This window comes from Prunus dulcis, chromosome 7 (assembly GCF_902201215.1).
Source record: "Prunus dulcis chromosome 7, ALMONDv2, whole genome shotgun sequence".
Classification (NCBI taxonomy): domain Eukaryota; kingdom Viridiplantae; phylum Streptophyta; class Magnoliopsida; order Rosales; family Rosaceae; genus Prunus; species Prunus dulcis.
This window is the reverse complement of record NC_047656.1, coordinates 12,326,473-12,344,792: the sequence shown is the minus strand read 5'-3', so window position 1 is coordinate 12,344,792 and position 18,320 is coordinate 12,326,473. Positions and strand designations below refer to the sequence as shown.

The 18,320-nt window shown below is 38.4% G+C and overlaps 1 protein-coding gene across 2 annotated transcripts in view; it reads right to left on the bottom strand.

The window, feature by feature from the left end:
- Positions 1-4,931: 4,931 nt before the first annotated feature.
- LOC117633710 (heat shock cognate 70 kDa protein-like) overlaps positions 4,932-18,320 on the bottom strand; it is a 97,698-nt gene continuing 84,309 nt past the window's right edge. Inside the window, exons 1-3 of one of the 2 annotated variants that reach the window (XM_034367431.1) lie at positions 6,877-7,755; positions 5,272-6,632; positions 4,932-5,194 (exon numbers count right to left, since the gene is read on the bottom strand). In XM_034367431.1, the coding sequence (XP_034223322.1) occupies positions 5,180-5,194; positions 5,272-6,632; positions 6,877-7,750 (2,250 nt within the window). In that variant the 5' untranslated portion in view covers positions 7,751-7,755 and the 3' untranslated portion in view covers positions 4,932-5,179. Of the gene's footprint in view, positions 5,195-5,271; positions 6,633-6,876; positions 7,756-18,320 lie in introns of those variants that run through there. The other variant, XM_034367432.1, reaches the window with a different exon arrangement.

Genomic DNA, 18,320 nt, shown 5'->3' with positions numbered 1-18,320 from the left:
GTATCCTTGGAAGAGTTGGTTTCTTGTGCTTTGGAATTGCTAGATGAGGAGGAGCCGGGAGGCTTGTGTGACTTGTTTGAGTTGCTCACGTTCATGGCATGAGCGACGTCGGATGAGTTGTGCTCTCCCACTTCACATTGTTGTTCCTCCTGCATAATCATGAAATAAGCCTTCTTAACAGAAGGGACAGATTGCATCAATAAAATATGGTCTCGAATAACTGTGTATGAGTCATTAAGACCCATAAAAAATTGTATGACTTGTTTTTCATCATCTTGTGCTTGCAGCACTTTCAAGGCTCCACAGGTACAATGCGACATGGATTGATAAGAACCCAATTCATCCCATAAGGATTTTAGTTTGGTGTAGTATTGAGAAACGCTTTGCCGCCCTTGTTTGTGTTTGGGAATAGTCCTCCGAATCTAAAAAACATGAGTAAGGTTGCCCAGAGAAAATCGATCTTGGAGATCACTCCAAACTTCAGCAGGTGCGTCGGCATGGATGACACTGTTAGCAAGGGTTGGTGTGAGTGCATTCAACAACCAAGCCATCACCATATCGTTGCAGTGACACCATAAGGGGTATTTGGGATATTTCTCAAAGAGAGGTTTGATGGTGCCATCAATAAACCCTAGTTTGTTTTTGGCACTAAGACTAATGGTGATGGTGATGGTGCAGTGCCATGTACTGTAGTTATCTCCATCAAGAAGTTGAGAGACAATAACAAGCCTTGAATGATCCGAGGATTTCAAAAAATAAGGATCGGTGTGATCCATGGTTTCTGCTTGAGGAATTTTGGTTTATGAGGTTTTGGTATTGCTAGGGTCACCTATAGTGAGTTAGACGGCTAGGATTTGTAGGAAAGAAAAACAAAGAGACACCTAGAATCGGTGCTCTGATACCATGTCAAATTGGTATTGTGTATGTGAAGAATATTTCTCTGTTGTATTGATAGAGCCAAAAGGCCAAGTATTCATACAAAGCTTTTTGTTTCTCTATTCTCTCATTGGGTGTTTGAGTGGTCATAATTTTTCTGTTGAAGAGTTGGCCTCTATACTATTGCAGGTTCTATTCAAGGAAGGTTCCATGCCTGCACAATTCAATAATATTTCTTAATTGGGTATGCATATTGAGAGCTTGAGTGACGACGTAGTCCCAGCAGTCTCTCTTCTGAGAGGAATGCCTAATTTGAATACTTTGCACATAGACTTTGACACTTCCTTACTCTGCGAGAAACCTAAAGTAAGTTACACTCTCTCTCTCTCTCACAACACATAAAAGCACAACTCATTTTACCGTGTGGCTTTTCTTGAATGAGGAGCACATTGAAGTAGTTCTCTGGCAAGAAAGCTTTTTGTGGCTCAAATTATTGTTTCTAAATCATTGTATGACCCTCATGTGCGTACCATCAATTGTAGGCAGGTAGTATAGTTCAGGGAATAGCACTTACTTTCTTTATTTTCAGAGAAGTCCTCCTTTTGTTGGTATTTTTGAGCTATTTTTGTTGATTTGCTTATTGCCTTCTCAGGCACGCGGATGTAATAGGAAATCCTGGAAAACCCAAAACCTGAATTTCACTGATCAGCTTAAGGAGGTAACAATAGAGCTTTCGAATGGGTTCAATGGAATGGAGTTAGCAAGGTATATTCTCGAGCAAGCTCAGAATTTTGAGAAAATGGTCGCATTTTATTTACCCCACCCATCATATGTAATTAAAAAGGTAAAACAAAGCAAGATGGCCTCCACTGCCACAATTGTCTTTCACAAAAAAACAGTTGAGAAGATATACAGGGTGTATTTTTCAAAAGATTTTGTTGATGTAATAATATCAAGACTTTAGGCTGGATGGTGATGGATGTGGAGTGGAACTTTATTTACAGAACCCTAATCTTATAACTTTTGCTTTTAATATAAGGAGCAGCTTAGAGCTATATTGTTGTATTTGGTACGAGTAGTAGGGTCCTAGTGTTTGTGTATTGATGACATTAGAAGGTTGAAAGGAAAAGATGTTTATGTTTATTTTTTCAACATTGCAAGACAGTTTCTTTCTAGTGTCGTAGTTGGATTGTTGAAGGTCCATTTTCTTCAACCCATTCCCAATCAGCTTAACCGTACCATTCCCAACCAAGCTCGAATGAGCCCATCAAAGAAATCAAGTGTAATAACCCAAAACAAAAATTCTTATTTAATTATTAATTTATTTTGAAGAAAGGACAATTTTGCCCTTGGAATATTTTATTAAGAAAAAGTTGACTTTTTGACCAGAAAGAAATTTGACCATTCTACAGAGACCGTTGCGTAGAGCACGGTGAAATGAGTTCATAGACACGTAGTGGGCCAGAATCGGAGTTGTAACGAGAGAGTTATGGTCAAAAGAGTCTCAGTGGCAAAATCGTAAATTTTTCGAAGTTGGTTTTTATAAAAACCAGCTTTCTCTCTCTCGCCATCTCTCTCCCCCGCGTCCTCCACCTTCTTCAGCTTGTAACTCCGGTGACCGACCACGGCTGTGGACGAGGCCGGTACCTAAACGATCGGGACGACGTCCTCTTCCTACCCCAGCCGCCGATCTCCCTCCTCTAGCCACCAATTTCGTCGACCCAGGTATGGATTTTGAACCTCTCGAGCTGTTCTAGCTGCCTGTTGAGTAGGAATTGATCGATTCTTAGTGTAGCTATTGGATTTTTGAGCTTGAAGTTTCGGCCGATTTTCGGCCTTCGTGATCGGCCAATTTCGGTCAGTTTTTGGGGCAGGTCCAAGAACAAAAGTGGCTCCAAATATGGTGTTTTACCTAGGGTAGGAGTTTGGAGCCGTGGTTTGAAGGTTTTCCGGCGAGGTGTAATTGCTTGGGACGCCCATCGCTGCCAGCGCGTGCTGCGGCGCGTGGGTGAGGGTAGTGCAGTGGCACTGTGTCTTGTTGCAATCCTCAGATTGTCATGAGCACATAAGATTTCGCGGATCTCAATTTGGATACCGTTTGAGCCCCGAACGGATTTTCTATATTGTGCATTTCCGGGTTCAATACTGCTGAACCGTTGGATCGCACTCAATTTCAGATATGTTGTTCTAGATAATTTCAAAATTGTGTAGGATTCGACGGATTCTCCGAAATCGCGAACCCTGTGGCTAGGGTTTAGAAATTTTACGATTACACGATCGTGGTCAATCCGATTGTCAGTTTCAGACCAGACTTGCAGGACATGGTTATTTAAATGTGAGGAACCTATAGGAACTCTCAGATTAGTAATTGGAGGTCGTGGACCCCACGGGGTTTCGTATCGACCAAAATGGAAGTTTATTGCTTAGTGAAGTCTCGGGTCTTTTCAGACAGTTCTAAATATCTGAAATGCTAAAGTTGGCATAAGAAAGACTTGAAGTTAGTGCACGTATTTCTAGGAGCCGGGGATCAGAGTTTTACTTAAAAACTTATACCCAGCAGTTTTATTAATTAAATATTCGTGGTGGTTTAACCAGGCACCCGGGACCAGGCAGACCCGCAGGAAGGACCTTCAGAAGGTCTACTTAGCTCGGACCAGGAGTGAGTGAACTTTTCTTTTTTAAATGATTTTATGCAAATGAATTTCGTTATTTGATCTTGAATAAGTTCTATTGATTGTGATTTTCCTAACATGATTTGTGAAGTTAAATATCTTTATTTTTATGCTGTTTAGTTGAATATGCTAAAGAGTTATAGAAAGCAGAGTTTGATATTTATATCAGATAAAATGGCAGTATAGTTCCATATTTAACAAAAATTCAGCTATTCATCAGATCTTTCAGAAATATTATAATATTATAATATTATATTTTCTCAGAGTTCTTGATTTAATAAAAATTCAGTTATTCAGCAGATTTTCCAGACGTGTTATACTTTCTCAGAAATGTTATATTTTTTAAACCACCGTGGGTACCCAGCTACAGAAAACAGTTTGCTTCCAGTATCTGTTATATTCAGATATGACGATATCTACAAACATCCAGTTTACTTTCAGTTTGTCAGTGCACTTGACATTTGCCTCACGAGTTTCAGGGACGCCAGGACCGTGAGTGCTAGGATTGCGGCTCGGGTTGACTTTGTGTCATCGAGACCTGCCAGGATTGCGGCTCTGGTTGACTTTGTGTCACCGAGACCTGCCAGGATTGCGAATCAGACTGACTACGGTCCCCTGAATCCTGCCAGTTTGCGGCTCGGGTTGACTTTGTGTCACCGAGACCTACCAGGGAAATTGACGGAATTACAGGGATACACCTAAGTGGTAGTTTTTAAATTGATTTCAGTGCTTTTATGCGAATTTTGATTACAGTGATTTTATGCGAGTTTTCTCGATATTGAACATGTTTTGCATCTGTGTATATACTTATGTGAATGCTTTGATTTCAGTATGAATTCAATGAACAGGAAAAGTCTAGTTTTTATATATTTGTTTTCACAGTGGGGTTATTACGTTCATATTTTGTTTTCGAGAACTTTATTTTTGTCCACTCACACTTTCAAATGTTTTGCGCCCCCAGGCTATAGACGTGCACAGAAAATTCACCACCGGGCCAGTTTTCCGCCTTCCACGTCTTTCTATTATTTTACAGAAGTTTGGTTTTGTAAAATGATTAACTTATCTGTAAACTATTAGAATTGCTCTGATATTTGCCCTAGATTGAGAACTGGACTGTGTGTTGTATCTTAAGTATGCTGGTAGTTGGTGGTATAGATATTATTGCTCGTTTTGACAGGTGTAAATTTTGGGATTGAGCAAATTAAAGGGGAGACTCTGCCAAATTTTCGGCAAGAGTCAAGGTCAAAATATAGTTCGAAGGGCAAATAGGTTAATTGTGCCCGACATTCGCCAAGTGTCGGAAACGCCCAGGGTCCGACTCGAATTCCAAAGCGGAATTTGGTTCTGGTCCTGTCATCAAGCGCAATACCAGCTCCAGCTGAATGAGCCCAATTTGTAGTTTAACCAGTTTGTATAACAAAAAATTCAACTTTAACACAGTTTAAACGAAATATAGAGAGTAATAATCAAGCATTAATAAGGAAACAGTGAGGCAGCGCATGGTGAGGATCATTGAGTTGACAAGTACAAATGCTGCGATGCGTCGTAGTGTAGACGGCCATAGTTGGTAAGGAATATTGGGGCTGCAAGTATCCAGTGGATGAAGTAGATCACAAACGCATGATATCACCTTAAAACAACATAACCTGGTACAAATAAAGATATATCAAAGAGCTTGATTTTATAATATATGCTATTTCAGAGTTTGATTATAGTTTCTAACCTCTCTCTCAATTCCCTCAAAGTTCTTCGGTCCGTCACGGTTGATTATGATCTCATTCTTCTGGCCTGAGGACTCATCTTCAGTGAAGACACTCAAGATGCCATCAGGATCAATTTCGAAGAAAACATCGAAATTATGAACAAGTTTGGGAGCTGGAGGAAAGTAACGGAGGCTGCATTCACCCAAAAAGTTGAGATTGGCTGGCGTGCTACTCTCACCCTCATACATGCGGAAGTCGACCGAAACTTGGTTATCCTCGATAGGACATTTTATTTTCTTCTTGACGGGAATTAGTGAGTTTCTTGGAATCAACTTTACGAACTTCTTATTATCTGCAAACTCCAAACCAATTGTAAGAGGAGTGACGTCCTTGAGAGTGTAGTCCTGAATAAACTCCCCTTTGCCATTCCTAGTCAAGGTTGCGGCTTGAACCGCGGCACCATATGCCACTGCCTCATCCGGATTAACGCCCTTGCACAGCTCCTTCCCCTTGAAAAACTCCTGTAATAGCTGTTGCACCATGGGAATTCTAGTAGAGCCACCGGCCAGAACAACATCGTCGACACTGCTTATGTTCATGTTAGCATCCGTTAAGCACTTCTTCACAGGCTCCATACACTTGATAAATAAATCCCCGTTTAGTTGTTCAAATATGGCACGAGTAAAAGTTATGGTGAAATCAGTATTCTCACACAAACAGTCAATTTCAACCTCGAAGTCAGACTCAAATGAGAGTCTCTTCTTTGCTTTCTCACATTCATTTTTTAACCTCCTAAGAGCTCTTTCATTTCCACTAACATCCAATTTGTGCTTCCTCTTGAATTCCTCAACACAGTATTTCACCAATCTGCTATCGAAGTCTTGGCCACCAAGGTGAGTGTCTCCAGCCGTTGCCTTGACTTGAAAGTCACCAGAAGTGCTCATGGTAAGCAATGACACATCTAAAGTGCCACCACCCAAATCAAATATCATCACGTTTCTTGGGCTACTCCAACCGGCCTTCTTGTTAAGGCCATAATCAATGGCAGCAGCACTTGGTTCGTTCATAATACGCAGCACATTTAGGCCAGCAGAGATGCCCGCATCTTTTGTAGCTCGGCGCTGCGAGTCATTGAAGTAAGCAGGGACAGTGATGACTGCATTTTTCACAGTTGAGCCCAAGTAGGTCTCGGAAATCTTCCTCATCTTTTCCAGAACCATGGATGTGATATCTTCAGCAGAACATTGCTTCTCTTGGCCATTGTGGGTAACCACAATCATGGGCTTGTCACCTGGACCTTCAATGACCTTGAATGGCCAGAGCTTCACATCACTTTGAACAGAGGCTTCACTGAATCTCCTACCGATTAACCTCTTTGTATCTGCAAATGGATGCCAAGTTCTATCAGATAGCATGAGTTAAGTAGGTATTTAATACAAGTATAATAGCTTCTTAACCAATACACTGAAGGATCTTACTGAGAGTTTAGACAATTTTAACTCCCTAAAAAAAATAATCTTAAAACTACAATTCATGCAAACACATATATTAGCTGGCATGAAAAATCAAAATCAATCTTTGGATTTGTTCAAGCAAAGAACTTTAATCCTACATATGATACGTACCAAAGATGGAGTTGGCTGTGTTTCTGACGACTTGGTTAAATGCTGCATCACCTACCAAATGAGTCTCATCAGTTTCAGTGAAGGCAACATAAGATGCAGTCTTCCTGTTCCCGTGATCATTGTGGATGATTTCTACATGATCCTTCTGCCACACGGCTACGCGGGAATAGGTAGTTCCCAGATCGATCCCGATTGCGTACTCTTCTTCTTGAGGAGGAGAGGGAGGAGAAGTATGTCTAAGTCGTAATGTGCGCTGTGGATCCAGACGCATTTCCTCTTTCAACAATAACTCGCACAAGTCATCCCAACCACTTACTGGATTGTGCTTTATCCATTTAACAAAGGGATTGTACTGCTCTGGTAATCCCGCCAGGATGTGTACATGGAGTAGGTCTTGACTTTCCACAGGAGCACTGGCGGCTGCGAGATCGGTCGCCAGCTGTTTGATTTTTTCCAGATACTCAGCCATCGGAATAGTGGGATCTTTCTTGACTTTGTGTAGATCAGATTTAAGCTGATAGATGCGAGCATGAGAGAGATGGGCGAAGTGGTCCTCGAGATTTAGCCAGACCTTTCGTGAAGAGTCAGCTCCGGCCATGACAATTTGTTGAAGACTTTCAGATAGAGTGGCTTTCAGCCAATTCAAAGCCTTTTGCTCTCTGTTGAACCAACTCAAACCCTTTTGACGTCTGCCGGACCAATCACTAAAGGTAGACTGAAGTAGCGGAGGTTGAGGCTCTGTTCCATGAATGATTCCCGAAAGATTGTGGTAGTCAAAATATGAAAGAGAAACATATTTCCATTGTTGATAGTTATATATATCACTCGTAAGTTTGATTGGAACTGGAAGTGGTGGCATGTTCTCTACGGCCATGGCACCTGCAGGAGACTGGCTGGAAGCAGAAGTTGATGAGTTTATTCTCTTTTAAGTTTAATGGCTCTTTATATATATATACACACTTTTGATTACTTTCAAATGTATTTTTTTTTAGTTTGAAATCCTGACTCGTCTTTCCTGTCACTGTCAACAGTGATTTGATCGAATTGTCAAATTTTAGAGAGGCTGGACTGTTTTAACATTTTGTCTTTTTATTTGTTTATTTTTTTTAGAGCGTGGGTTAATTATTTATTAGTCCCTAAATTTAGACTCAATTTACATTTAAGTACCACAATTTCTAAAATGCTATTTATGATCTTTCAATTTCATTTTCGTTAAGATAAATGGTCATATCGTTAAATTTGTCAACTTTTCTGTTAAATACATGATAAAATTATATTTTTATATGTTTAAAATTTTAAATTGATTAAAATATGAATAAAATATTAAAAACAAACAAAAATGGTAATTTTGTCTTTTTTTAAGCTTTGGTGAAATAAATATCAATAAATTTTGTTTTTTGTTTTTTTTGTTTTTATTTTTTCTTGTGACAAAGACGTCTAAGCCCAAACAACAACTAAACATAAATCAATCTAGACCCTAAAAGGCCATCCCTGTCTTCTTGAAGAACGCCGGTAATACCACCAGGAGGCAAAACAAAGCAGTGAATACCCATTTCCATCTCATGCCCCATCTTGGCCAGAGAGTTAGCAGCAAAATTAACCTCCCTAAAAACATGAAATATGCTGCAGTCCCAGGAACTCTTCCAATAGACTCTGCACATGTTTAGCAAAGTAAGGACGGGGTGATTCGGCTCCAACTTAGCATTCAAAACGTGCAATCAATTAAAACCTATCAAATAAAAATCAAAACAAACAAAATTTCAATCTCTCTCTCCTTCCAGTCCAGCCCAGAATCTCTGCAACTCCAGCTCTCCCTCAATTCCCATCTCTGCAACTCCAGCTCTTCCTCAATATTCCCATCTCTGCAATACACCCTTTAAACCCCAAAACCCAGCGAGTCAGACCTCCACCTAAACCTCAACCTCAACCTCGCGCCAAATCAGTACTAGACCCCCACCACCCAACCCCCCCTCCACCTGGACATGCATCAAAACGTCGTTTTGTTGGACAACGACGGCGACCTAATCAAAGCTGGACTCGGCGGCGAGCGCGACCCCTCAGCCATAATCCCCAACTGCGGTACGCCATCGACAGCGGCTACCTAATTAACCCGGATCTCTCAAGGAATGCCAGCAGTTACTGTCGCCCTTTTGGCTGCACCACTCTCAAAGTGCCGCATCACAATAATATTAGAGTAACCCTTAACAGTTCTTATAGTGTCTAGAAATCAAGTGCCCATATTATATTACAACCAAATTGTAGCAGACGTGGAGAGAGAGAGAGAGAGAGAGAGAGAGAGAGAGAGGTGGTGGAAGCGGGGATGATGAGATGGGGGTGGGGGAATTGGAATGGGGTCGGGGACGATGAGATTTTTTTGGGGAGGGGTTGGGGACGATGATTGATTTTGATTTTGAATTTTTTGTTTTGTGTTAGTTTTTTATTTAATTTTCTGTTATTGTTATTTTAAAGATATAATTTTTTATTTATTTCTTGAGTTTTAATACAAAAAATACTATTTTACTCCTGTATTTAATAGAAAAGTTAATAAAATTGACGACATGATCATTTGTCTTAACGAAAATGAAGTTGAAGGACCATGGATACTATTTCGGAATTTGAAGTACTCAAATACAAATCGAGTCTAAATTCATAGACTAATAAAATGATTAACCCGAATAGTATTATTGACTCTTTTTGCCCTTATGTATAGTTCACTCCTCTCTTTCTCCTTTATTCTTCCTTCTTTTTGTTCCTTCTCTCTTATCTCTATTTCCTTTTTCTCATCCGTTCTCTCTCTCTCATTTTTCTTTTCTATTCTTCATTTATTCTTTCTTTTCCTTTTCACTTCTCTCTATTTCCTTTTCCCTTTTTTTATCTTCTTTTGCTCCGCCAGTTTTCTTCTTCCGCTTTATTTCCTTATCTCCTCTCTCTATTTAATATTTTATGCTTTTATCCCTTCTCTCTCTCCTTTTTTTATTCTTCTTTTTTCATTCTTTTCCTTCTCTCCTCTTTCTGTTTTTTTTTCTTTCTACATTTATCTATTCTCTCTCTCCTTTTTCTTTTTTTGTATTCTTATTTCCCCCGCTGGTTTTCTTCTTCCTCTTTATTTGTTTTTCTGCATTATACCTTCTCTCTCTTTTTTCTTTCTTTTCCTTCTCTCTCTGTCCTTTTTCTTTCTTTTCCTTCTCTCTACGTTTCCTCTTTTTTTTTCTTCACATTTATCCCTTTTGCGTCTCTCCTCTTTCTTTATGTTTTTCTTTTTCTTTTCCTCTGCTAGTTTTCTTCTTCTTTCTTTATTTCCTCATTTCCTCCGCGTTTACCTGTAGAAATGATTTTTCCAGATCCTTGTATCTTGAAACCAATTCACCTCCACCTTTAACTAATTTGCTTATCTGTTAAGAACCTTCATACCAGAATATGTTTTGGTTACCATATGAATTCAATAAAATTTAAAAAAATAAACACATGGAAAATTGAGATCAAACATGACATGGTTTGGGCTAGAGATGGTTGGGGTTCTTTGTTTGGCCAAAAAAAAAAAAAAAGTTGGGGTTGTTCGTTGGAGATGATTGAGTTCCATTCTCACTAGTATTGATCCATCTTTTAATTTTGCATTTGCTGCAATATTTCTCATTCTACTTTATCTCAAAATCACTCATTCTTGTTCAGATCTTCTTGGTATTATTTCAAACTCCTATTTTGAAACTAGTTTTCAAAATTCCTATGTATACTAACTTGCTCTCCTCTTAGACCTCAGCCATTTTTCATTAAAAAAAAAAAAAAACAGAAACTCCATATTTTCCAAAACTGATTCATACCTAGTTCTAGTTTTTGAAATATTTGTAATTTGCTCTTGAACATTCAAAAAACTATTTTTATTGCTTCACCATTGTTGATCAGTGGAGAGTATGAGTATGATTTGCATACATATAAAATTCCTCTTAGTACGTTCACATTGATTTCAACTGGCTTTACAATTGGTATCAGAGCCAGCACTACATTTTAATTAGTGTAGATCCGACTCTAAGTGGAACGAGATAGAGCTCATGGCTCTGTGGCTCACCCACCAGTTTTTAATGGTGAATACTACTCTGCTTGGAAACACAAGATGTGTGCTTTCTTACTTGCCTTAGATTCTAAGGCTTGGAAAATGACTGTAGATGGCCGGAATCCTCCAACCATCATTAATCCCTTTAGGAACGTGAATTAAAAGAGGAGGATGATTGGACTGTTGAAGAACAGACCCTTGCCAACTCTAATAGGAAGCCTTGAATGCTTTATTTGTTGCTGTGAACCGTGATCAGTTTGCTTACATTGAAAACTGTGAAACCTCAAGAGAAGCTTGGGATATTCTCAGGCTTACTCATGAAGGACATGAGAAAGTAAACGAAGCAAAGTTAGACATAGATGGTGTTGAGTTTGAGAGTCTTAGATAATGATGGTAAAAATCCCTGTCGGGTCGGGTACTCATCGGTTACCCGACCTTAACGGGAGAAGATGGGCAGATATGGGAATCCTCGAATTTTAAAAATTCCAGGTTGAGGACAGGGCGGGGATGGTATTTTTTCTTCTTCTGTGTTTATCCATTCTCTCTCTCCTTTTTTTATTCTTTTCCTTCTCTCCTCTCTCCGTTTTTTTTCTGCATTTATCCACCTCCTTTTATTTTATTTTTTTTCTTATTTTCCTCCGTCGGTTTTCTTCTTCCTTTTTATTTATTTTTTCTGCATTATACCTTCTCTCTCTCTCTCTCTCTCTCTCTCTCTCTCTCTCTCCCCTTTTTCTTTCTTTTCCTTCTCTCTCTGTTTCCTTTTTTTCGCACTTATCCCTTCAGCGTCTCTCCTCTTTCTTTATGTTTTTCTTATTCTTTTCCACCGCCAATTTAATTTTTCTATCTTTATTCCCTTATTTCCTCCGTGTTTACCTAGCTATAATTTATCTTTTGTATTTTGAAACCAATTCACCCCACCTTAACTAATTTTCTTATCAGTTAATTCATACCAGAATATGTTTTGGTTACCATATCAATTCAATAAATTTTAAAAAACAAACACATGGAAAATTGAGACCAGACATGAATATGTAATAAAGTTAAGTAAAGTTTGGAATGTTTTTCTCTGTTGTCTTAGCTTTATCATTGAGTATGAGCAACTTCCTTGGTGATCCATTTTTGAATAATTAGCACTATTGTCATCATATAACAATAATTATAACCCTTAAAAAAAAAACAATAATTATAACGGAAGAAGCTTGACGTCTTGGTCGTAATAGAAAGCAAAAAAGGTGAGGATGAAGGGGGTTACCATAAGCAAAAGTCACTCCCGATATATTAAGAAAAAAGAGCAAAAGTTACAGTGACTAGTACAAATAAATGGAACATCAAATGTCAACAAAAATCCTTCCTGCAAGACAATTTGTTAAAATAGTCCGGTCCTTTCAAAATTGGACAAATTAGTCTAGTTATTGTCCGACAGTGACATGAAATTACTCTTATATCACTATCGAATAGTAATTTCAATGTTACTGTCGGACAGTGACATAAGAGTAATTTCATGTCAATATCAGACAGTGACTGGATCAGATTGTCCAATTTTAGATAGGTTGAACTATTTTAACATTTTACCTTCCTATTTGTACCTTTTTTTTAAAAACCCCTAAATGGAATATATATGTAAGGTTTTAATTTTTAGCTTTCCTTGACATCTGTTTAACTTCTTGTAATATGCTTGCTAAAAAAGGATTTAGATTAGTTTTAGGTAGTTGTCTTGATTTGTTTCTCCTCAACAAAGCGGCTTACTCAATAAAGGTAAAATCATGCATTGCATTTCATTATGTGCTGCTGGTTCACCTGAATGACCTATCATCCCAATGGTACTATCATTTTCTTTGTGAGGGCTATGAGGTTTCATTTATGAGATTTTAGGAAAAATCAGTTTTTTCATAAAATATGCTTGTGCTCACTAAATCTGCATCTGGATGTACTGCAACATATATATCATTCTAGATATAGAGTTCATATTTTAAGATTGATTTTCTCCAAGAATGATTTCTTGAGAAAATTGATCCTTGCTTAAATCTATATTTCATCACCGCATTTGGTTGAGTAGTGCTGTGCTGCTGGTGCCATGAGATGATTGAGCTAAAGGATGAAGCTGCCATTGTCATGATAGACTAGTTGCAAGCAACATTACTGAGAAGAAGAAGATAGCTTGGAGAGGTATAGCTGCTCGTTTATAGAACTAGGAAACTTGAGTTGTATATGTTGATCTCTATAACGTTTTTTTTTTTGTTAGTGGATTGCCTGCTCCGATCGATGACCCCCAGTTTTTCCCAATAGTGGGTTTATGGATAAACATTTTTGATGTGTTGTTCTTATTGCTATGACTTGTCATACTATACCTACTGTTGCTGAAATGTTGTTAAATTTGTGTGAGGATATAATTGGTAAAAAAGATGAATTCCTAATGAGTTAGTTCTCCAGGATTTAAAATACCACCTCACACCCAAGAATTGAATTGCTCCAAAATCAGGAATTCAATTCCAAATTTTGTATGGGCCCCACTTACATTTTAATTCCTTGATGTGAAATAAACACAAGAATCCTTCATAAGTGGAATTCAATTTCTTGATTCCAATTCTAATTCCTGATTAGTAAACACACTATTGGTGTGGTGAAATAGAGGATATCTCCTTTGATGCCTCTTGATGAAGAATCTCTACAACCTCAAGGAAGATAGAAGCATAAAAATAAAAATCAAGCCATGAGTGTGACTCGTGAGCTCTAATAAAAGTGAGATAATTTGTTTTGATGGCGGGCTATTGAGTTTCTTAGCTACTGAATTTGTTTTACAAAGGTTGGGAAATAGTATGTTAATATGTTTTTGGCCTAGGAAATTAAATTGGTGTTTAATTTCAAAGTTGAATAAAGATGCATGCAGTTATTAGTATGTTAATATGTTTCTGTAAAATAAGTACTCAAGCTCCATGAGCTCAATAGGCAGGACCCTCGTAGGGTCAAGTAGCTTTGGACTTTTCGTGAGTGGACTTTGTTTTAAATGATCATTGCTTTCAAAGATGGATTGTCATGCATATATATAAATTTGATTATTTTGATTATTTTGAAATTATGGTTATCGGATGTTATATTCATATTTGACAGTTTATGAATATTTTGGGTTATGGAATATATGCTTTTGATTGTTTGACATCTATACTATGAATAAATATTCGGGTATTGAGTTATCGACTCTAATAATGTCCGGATGTCTATGTATATAGGATTGGATACATTGGAATATTTGAAATTTGGGATATGGTTGGTATATGAGTTGGGATGTGGAATATGTTATATTGGAGTGCTGATAGTACCACCCTATGTACCTCCACTTGGATACTGATACTCGAAAACGATGGATACTTGGATATGTTGGAATACGGGCACCCTTGACGAGGTGTTACCGTAGGCCCTTGTCGGGCAATCAGCACTCGTTAGACTTATTTCAGTCACACGAGTGTTGAGTATTCTGTTGTGCATGTCTGGAGAGCAAAAGTTCCTTGTTAGACTGCTCTTCCCTAGCCACATGTGTATTGAGGATTCTGCATTTGGTCTAGTCAAACAATCCCTGTGTTGGATTGTAGTGGTTATACCTATATTATATATATATATATAGAGCTTCTATTGAGGGATCCCTCAAATAAGCTTATTTGAGAGACACCCCTTGTAGGCCCCACTCCGGATTGTATTTCACTAATCCAAACCGTCTATTTTGTAGATACTCATTCAAAGATCATCTCTACAAAAAATCACTTGAATCCGATATCATTTGACCACTCAATTGAGTTATTGAAATTTTAGCATTTGCTTGAAGCACCGTGTTCATTGATTTTGTAAGACACAATTGGATGTCGAAACGGTTTCCGATTTATCTAATTTTTTGTAAGGATGATCTATGAATGAAGACCTAAAAAATAGATGGTTTGGATCATTGGGAAAAAAATTGTAGGGTACCCTAAATGGCGTCCCTTAAATAAAATTATTTGAGGGATCCCTCAATAGAAGATGATTATATATATATATATTTATTTATTTATTTATTCTTATTTATTTGTAAGCATCCTTCCTCACTTGTTGTGCTTACAGGCATGTGTCTTGGAAGAGAGTGGTTTGGGAAAGGGAAAAAGGTCTAGTTTTAGTTTGTCTTATATTCTATATCAGGATTATGGGATACCTTGGTTTTTAAGTCGAATATGTTATATAAATGGTTTTGTTGCATGTTTTGGCAACGTTTTCCAAAACGGTGGGGGTTAGTATGTTTGTTTACAATTATGTTAAAACTTTGTTTTTGTCCACTCACAATTTATGTTTTGTGCCCTCCCTCTCCCCCCCCCCCCTCCCCCCCCCCCCCCCAGGCAGTAGCTTGACGCGATCCGAGCAACAGAGCCAAGACTTCGTACTCTCGTGCCTCGAACTGTTGTAGGGCACTTTTACTTGTTTAATGTCCTTTGAAACTTATGCTTTGTGTAAAACTAAAGATTTCTTAGATTTGCTTTGTTATCGCCCATGTATGGTTGAATTTAAGGCCGCATGCCTATTCTGTAATCTGTGTGTCTTTAGCATTGTGTGTGCTGGCAGTTGAGAATTTTATTGATGTTGTTTTTCACATGTGGAAAATTTTGGGGAAAAAGTCCATTGTTTATGGGAGACTTTGCCAAAATTTCGGTAGAAGTCTCGACCCCTTTCTCTTTTATTTCGGATGAAGGGGACTATTTTAGTAAATAGGCTTGGCATCGGTTAGATTTCAGAAAAACTACGAAATCCATGATAGGTCGGGTCTGGTCCCATCATTGACGGAAAGCTAGCATTTGCCTGACTAATTTGAGTGCTCCCCCTTCATTTTCTTTACTATGGAGGCGCTCGTCTTTGAGTGCGTTGTTTCCTTACTCGAGCATGCCTCAGTTTGGGGAGAGTCCTGCATGGGCACTACTTCGAATAAGGGGGCTAAGATTAACGCTTAGACTATAATGAGGGCTAAGTTATAAGGGGTAAGTTATAAGGGGTTCAGTTTATAGCCATCAGATCAATCCAAGGGCTGGGGAGAATTGAGATTAAGTTTCACAATTGGGTAGGTGGGGAACCCAAACCCGAATTGAATATCCAGCACGTCCAAAAAGAAGAAGAAGAGGGAAACACGTCCGAAAAAGAAGCAGAAGAGGCAAGTTCGAAGTCTGAACAGAAAACACTCTCTCTCTAAAACCCAGAGGTCTGAGAAACCCAATGAAGGCAACGGCTAACGACAGTTGAAGGCAACGATTCGCCACTCACGTTCTCCAGACCCTGAAAAAGTAGTTATTTTGAGTAGAAGGGGAAAAGTGTGGATTCCAAATCAGTGAAGGGGCGAAGCAGTGGAAGGGGAAGGAGAGAAGTTGTAGTCGTTGGAAGTGGTAGGTTCCATTTGTGGAGCAAAGAAACAGAAACACCCCACACAGACGGCTTGCAATAACCAGCATTTGGTGAGTAATTTATGGAATTTGAGTTTAGGGTTAGAGTAATGGTTTTCCCAAATTTGTACCATAAATTTTGTTAGATTTGGCATCTCTTCGTTGTGCTTCAGTTGCATGTTAATTTTTGCTTGGGTATATGTTAAAAAAAGAATGAAAATCAAGTCAATAACAAGTGAATAACATGTCAATAATGATCTGAATAAGATAATGGTGTTGAATTGGAGGAGGCCATCAAAACCTTCCACATTTGAAGCAGTGCATAGTGCAGATTATCTCTCTGGCGCTATAATATGTATATATATATATATTCAAATAAATATGATTTCCTCTGTTACTAAATTTGCCTGAGAAACATGAGAAAAGATAATAATAAACTCATGAATAGAAGTGCAAAGCATTTGATGAGTAATTTATGGAATTTGAGTTTAGGGTTAGAGTGATGGTTTTCCCAAATTTGTACCATCAATGTTGTTTGATTTGGCATCTCTTCTTTGTGCTTGAATTGCATGGTAATTGTTGCTTGGGTATATGTCAAAAAACGAATGAAAATAGATGTCAATCACATGTCAATAACATGTCAGTAATGATATGAATAAGATAATGGTGTTGAATTGGAGGAGGCCCTCAAAAACTTCCACATTTGAAGCAGTGCAGAGTGCAGAGTACCTCTCTGGCGCTAGAATTTATATATTTTTTGAAATAAATATTAGTTCATTTGTTACTAAAGTTGCGTATGATAAATGAGAAAAGATAATAATAAACTGATGAATAAAAGTGCAAAGCATTTGAAATAAAGGTTGATCTATGACGATTGTGGATGACTGAAGAAAAAGCTAGAAAGAAAGATGAAATCTGACAATTGCTTAGCAAGCAGATAGCAGAGTAGATGCTTTGCTTTGCTTCCTTCCACTATATTTTTTATTTATGTAGTTTGTGTTGTGTATGAAATGACAATAATTGTCATGTGTGTGAAGTGCAGAACTTGCCTAGATTGCACTCACACTAGTATGGATCCATAAATAAAACAGGTGAAATTGTTTGTAATTCACATAAGCATTGCATTAACATGTATTTGCACAAAATGTGTCACATTCCGTTGATGATGTTAAAGCTTGTGATCAGTAATCCCTATGCTCATGTAATTTGTAAAATTTGTAATGTGCCTGGTTGACTAGTTGTGATTGTGCAAATACATGGTAGTATATGTGTTCACGTTATTTGACATTGTATTTGAGGAAATGGGATCCAACGTGGAGCTGGTATGGCCAGAGGCAGAGGCATATTCGTCACGGGTGAACAACTGCTAACATGCAAATTCATCTCTAGCTGCACTTCGAGCGAAGTTGAGTGCGGAACAATTAGAACAATTCAAGACATCATGCTTTGGCCATCTTCTGAATATATATAAGATTCAGTTTAGCGGGCAGATTGTGCATGGGGTTGTGTTGCGTAGAGTAGCGGGGCAGGGTGTGAAAGACTTGGATGGGCTGAGTTTCTTATTAGGGTGTGACGTTGCTCAGTTCACTCGTCAGGATTTCTGTTTGATCACAGGGCTTCGTTTTTGGGAAGTGCCTGAAGTTTCCAGTGGAGAGAGTGATGGAATCAGACTTCGGGAAAGATATTTTATAGACGAATGAATTACATGCAATGCTTTAGAAGAAGCATTTCTGAGGTGCACAGAGGAAGATGACATCTACAAGCTAGCTCTTGTTTACTTTGCTGAGTTAGTGGTTTTGGGAAGGGACAAACATTTGAACATCAATCTAAATTACCTGACCCTTGTAGAGGGCTTGGATGCGTTCAACAGGTATCCGTGGGGTTCGGTGTCCTTTGACAAAACCCAAGACAGTCTATTTTCTGCACCAACAAAGTATGTGAAAAGCTTTGAAAATGAAGACGGAAGAGGGAAGGGGAAAAGTAAGGTAACGGAAACAAGCCGGAGAAAT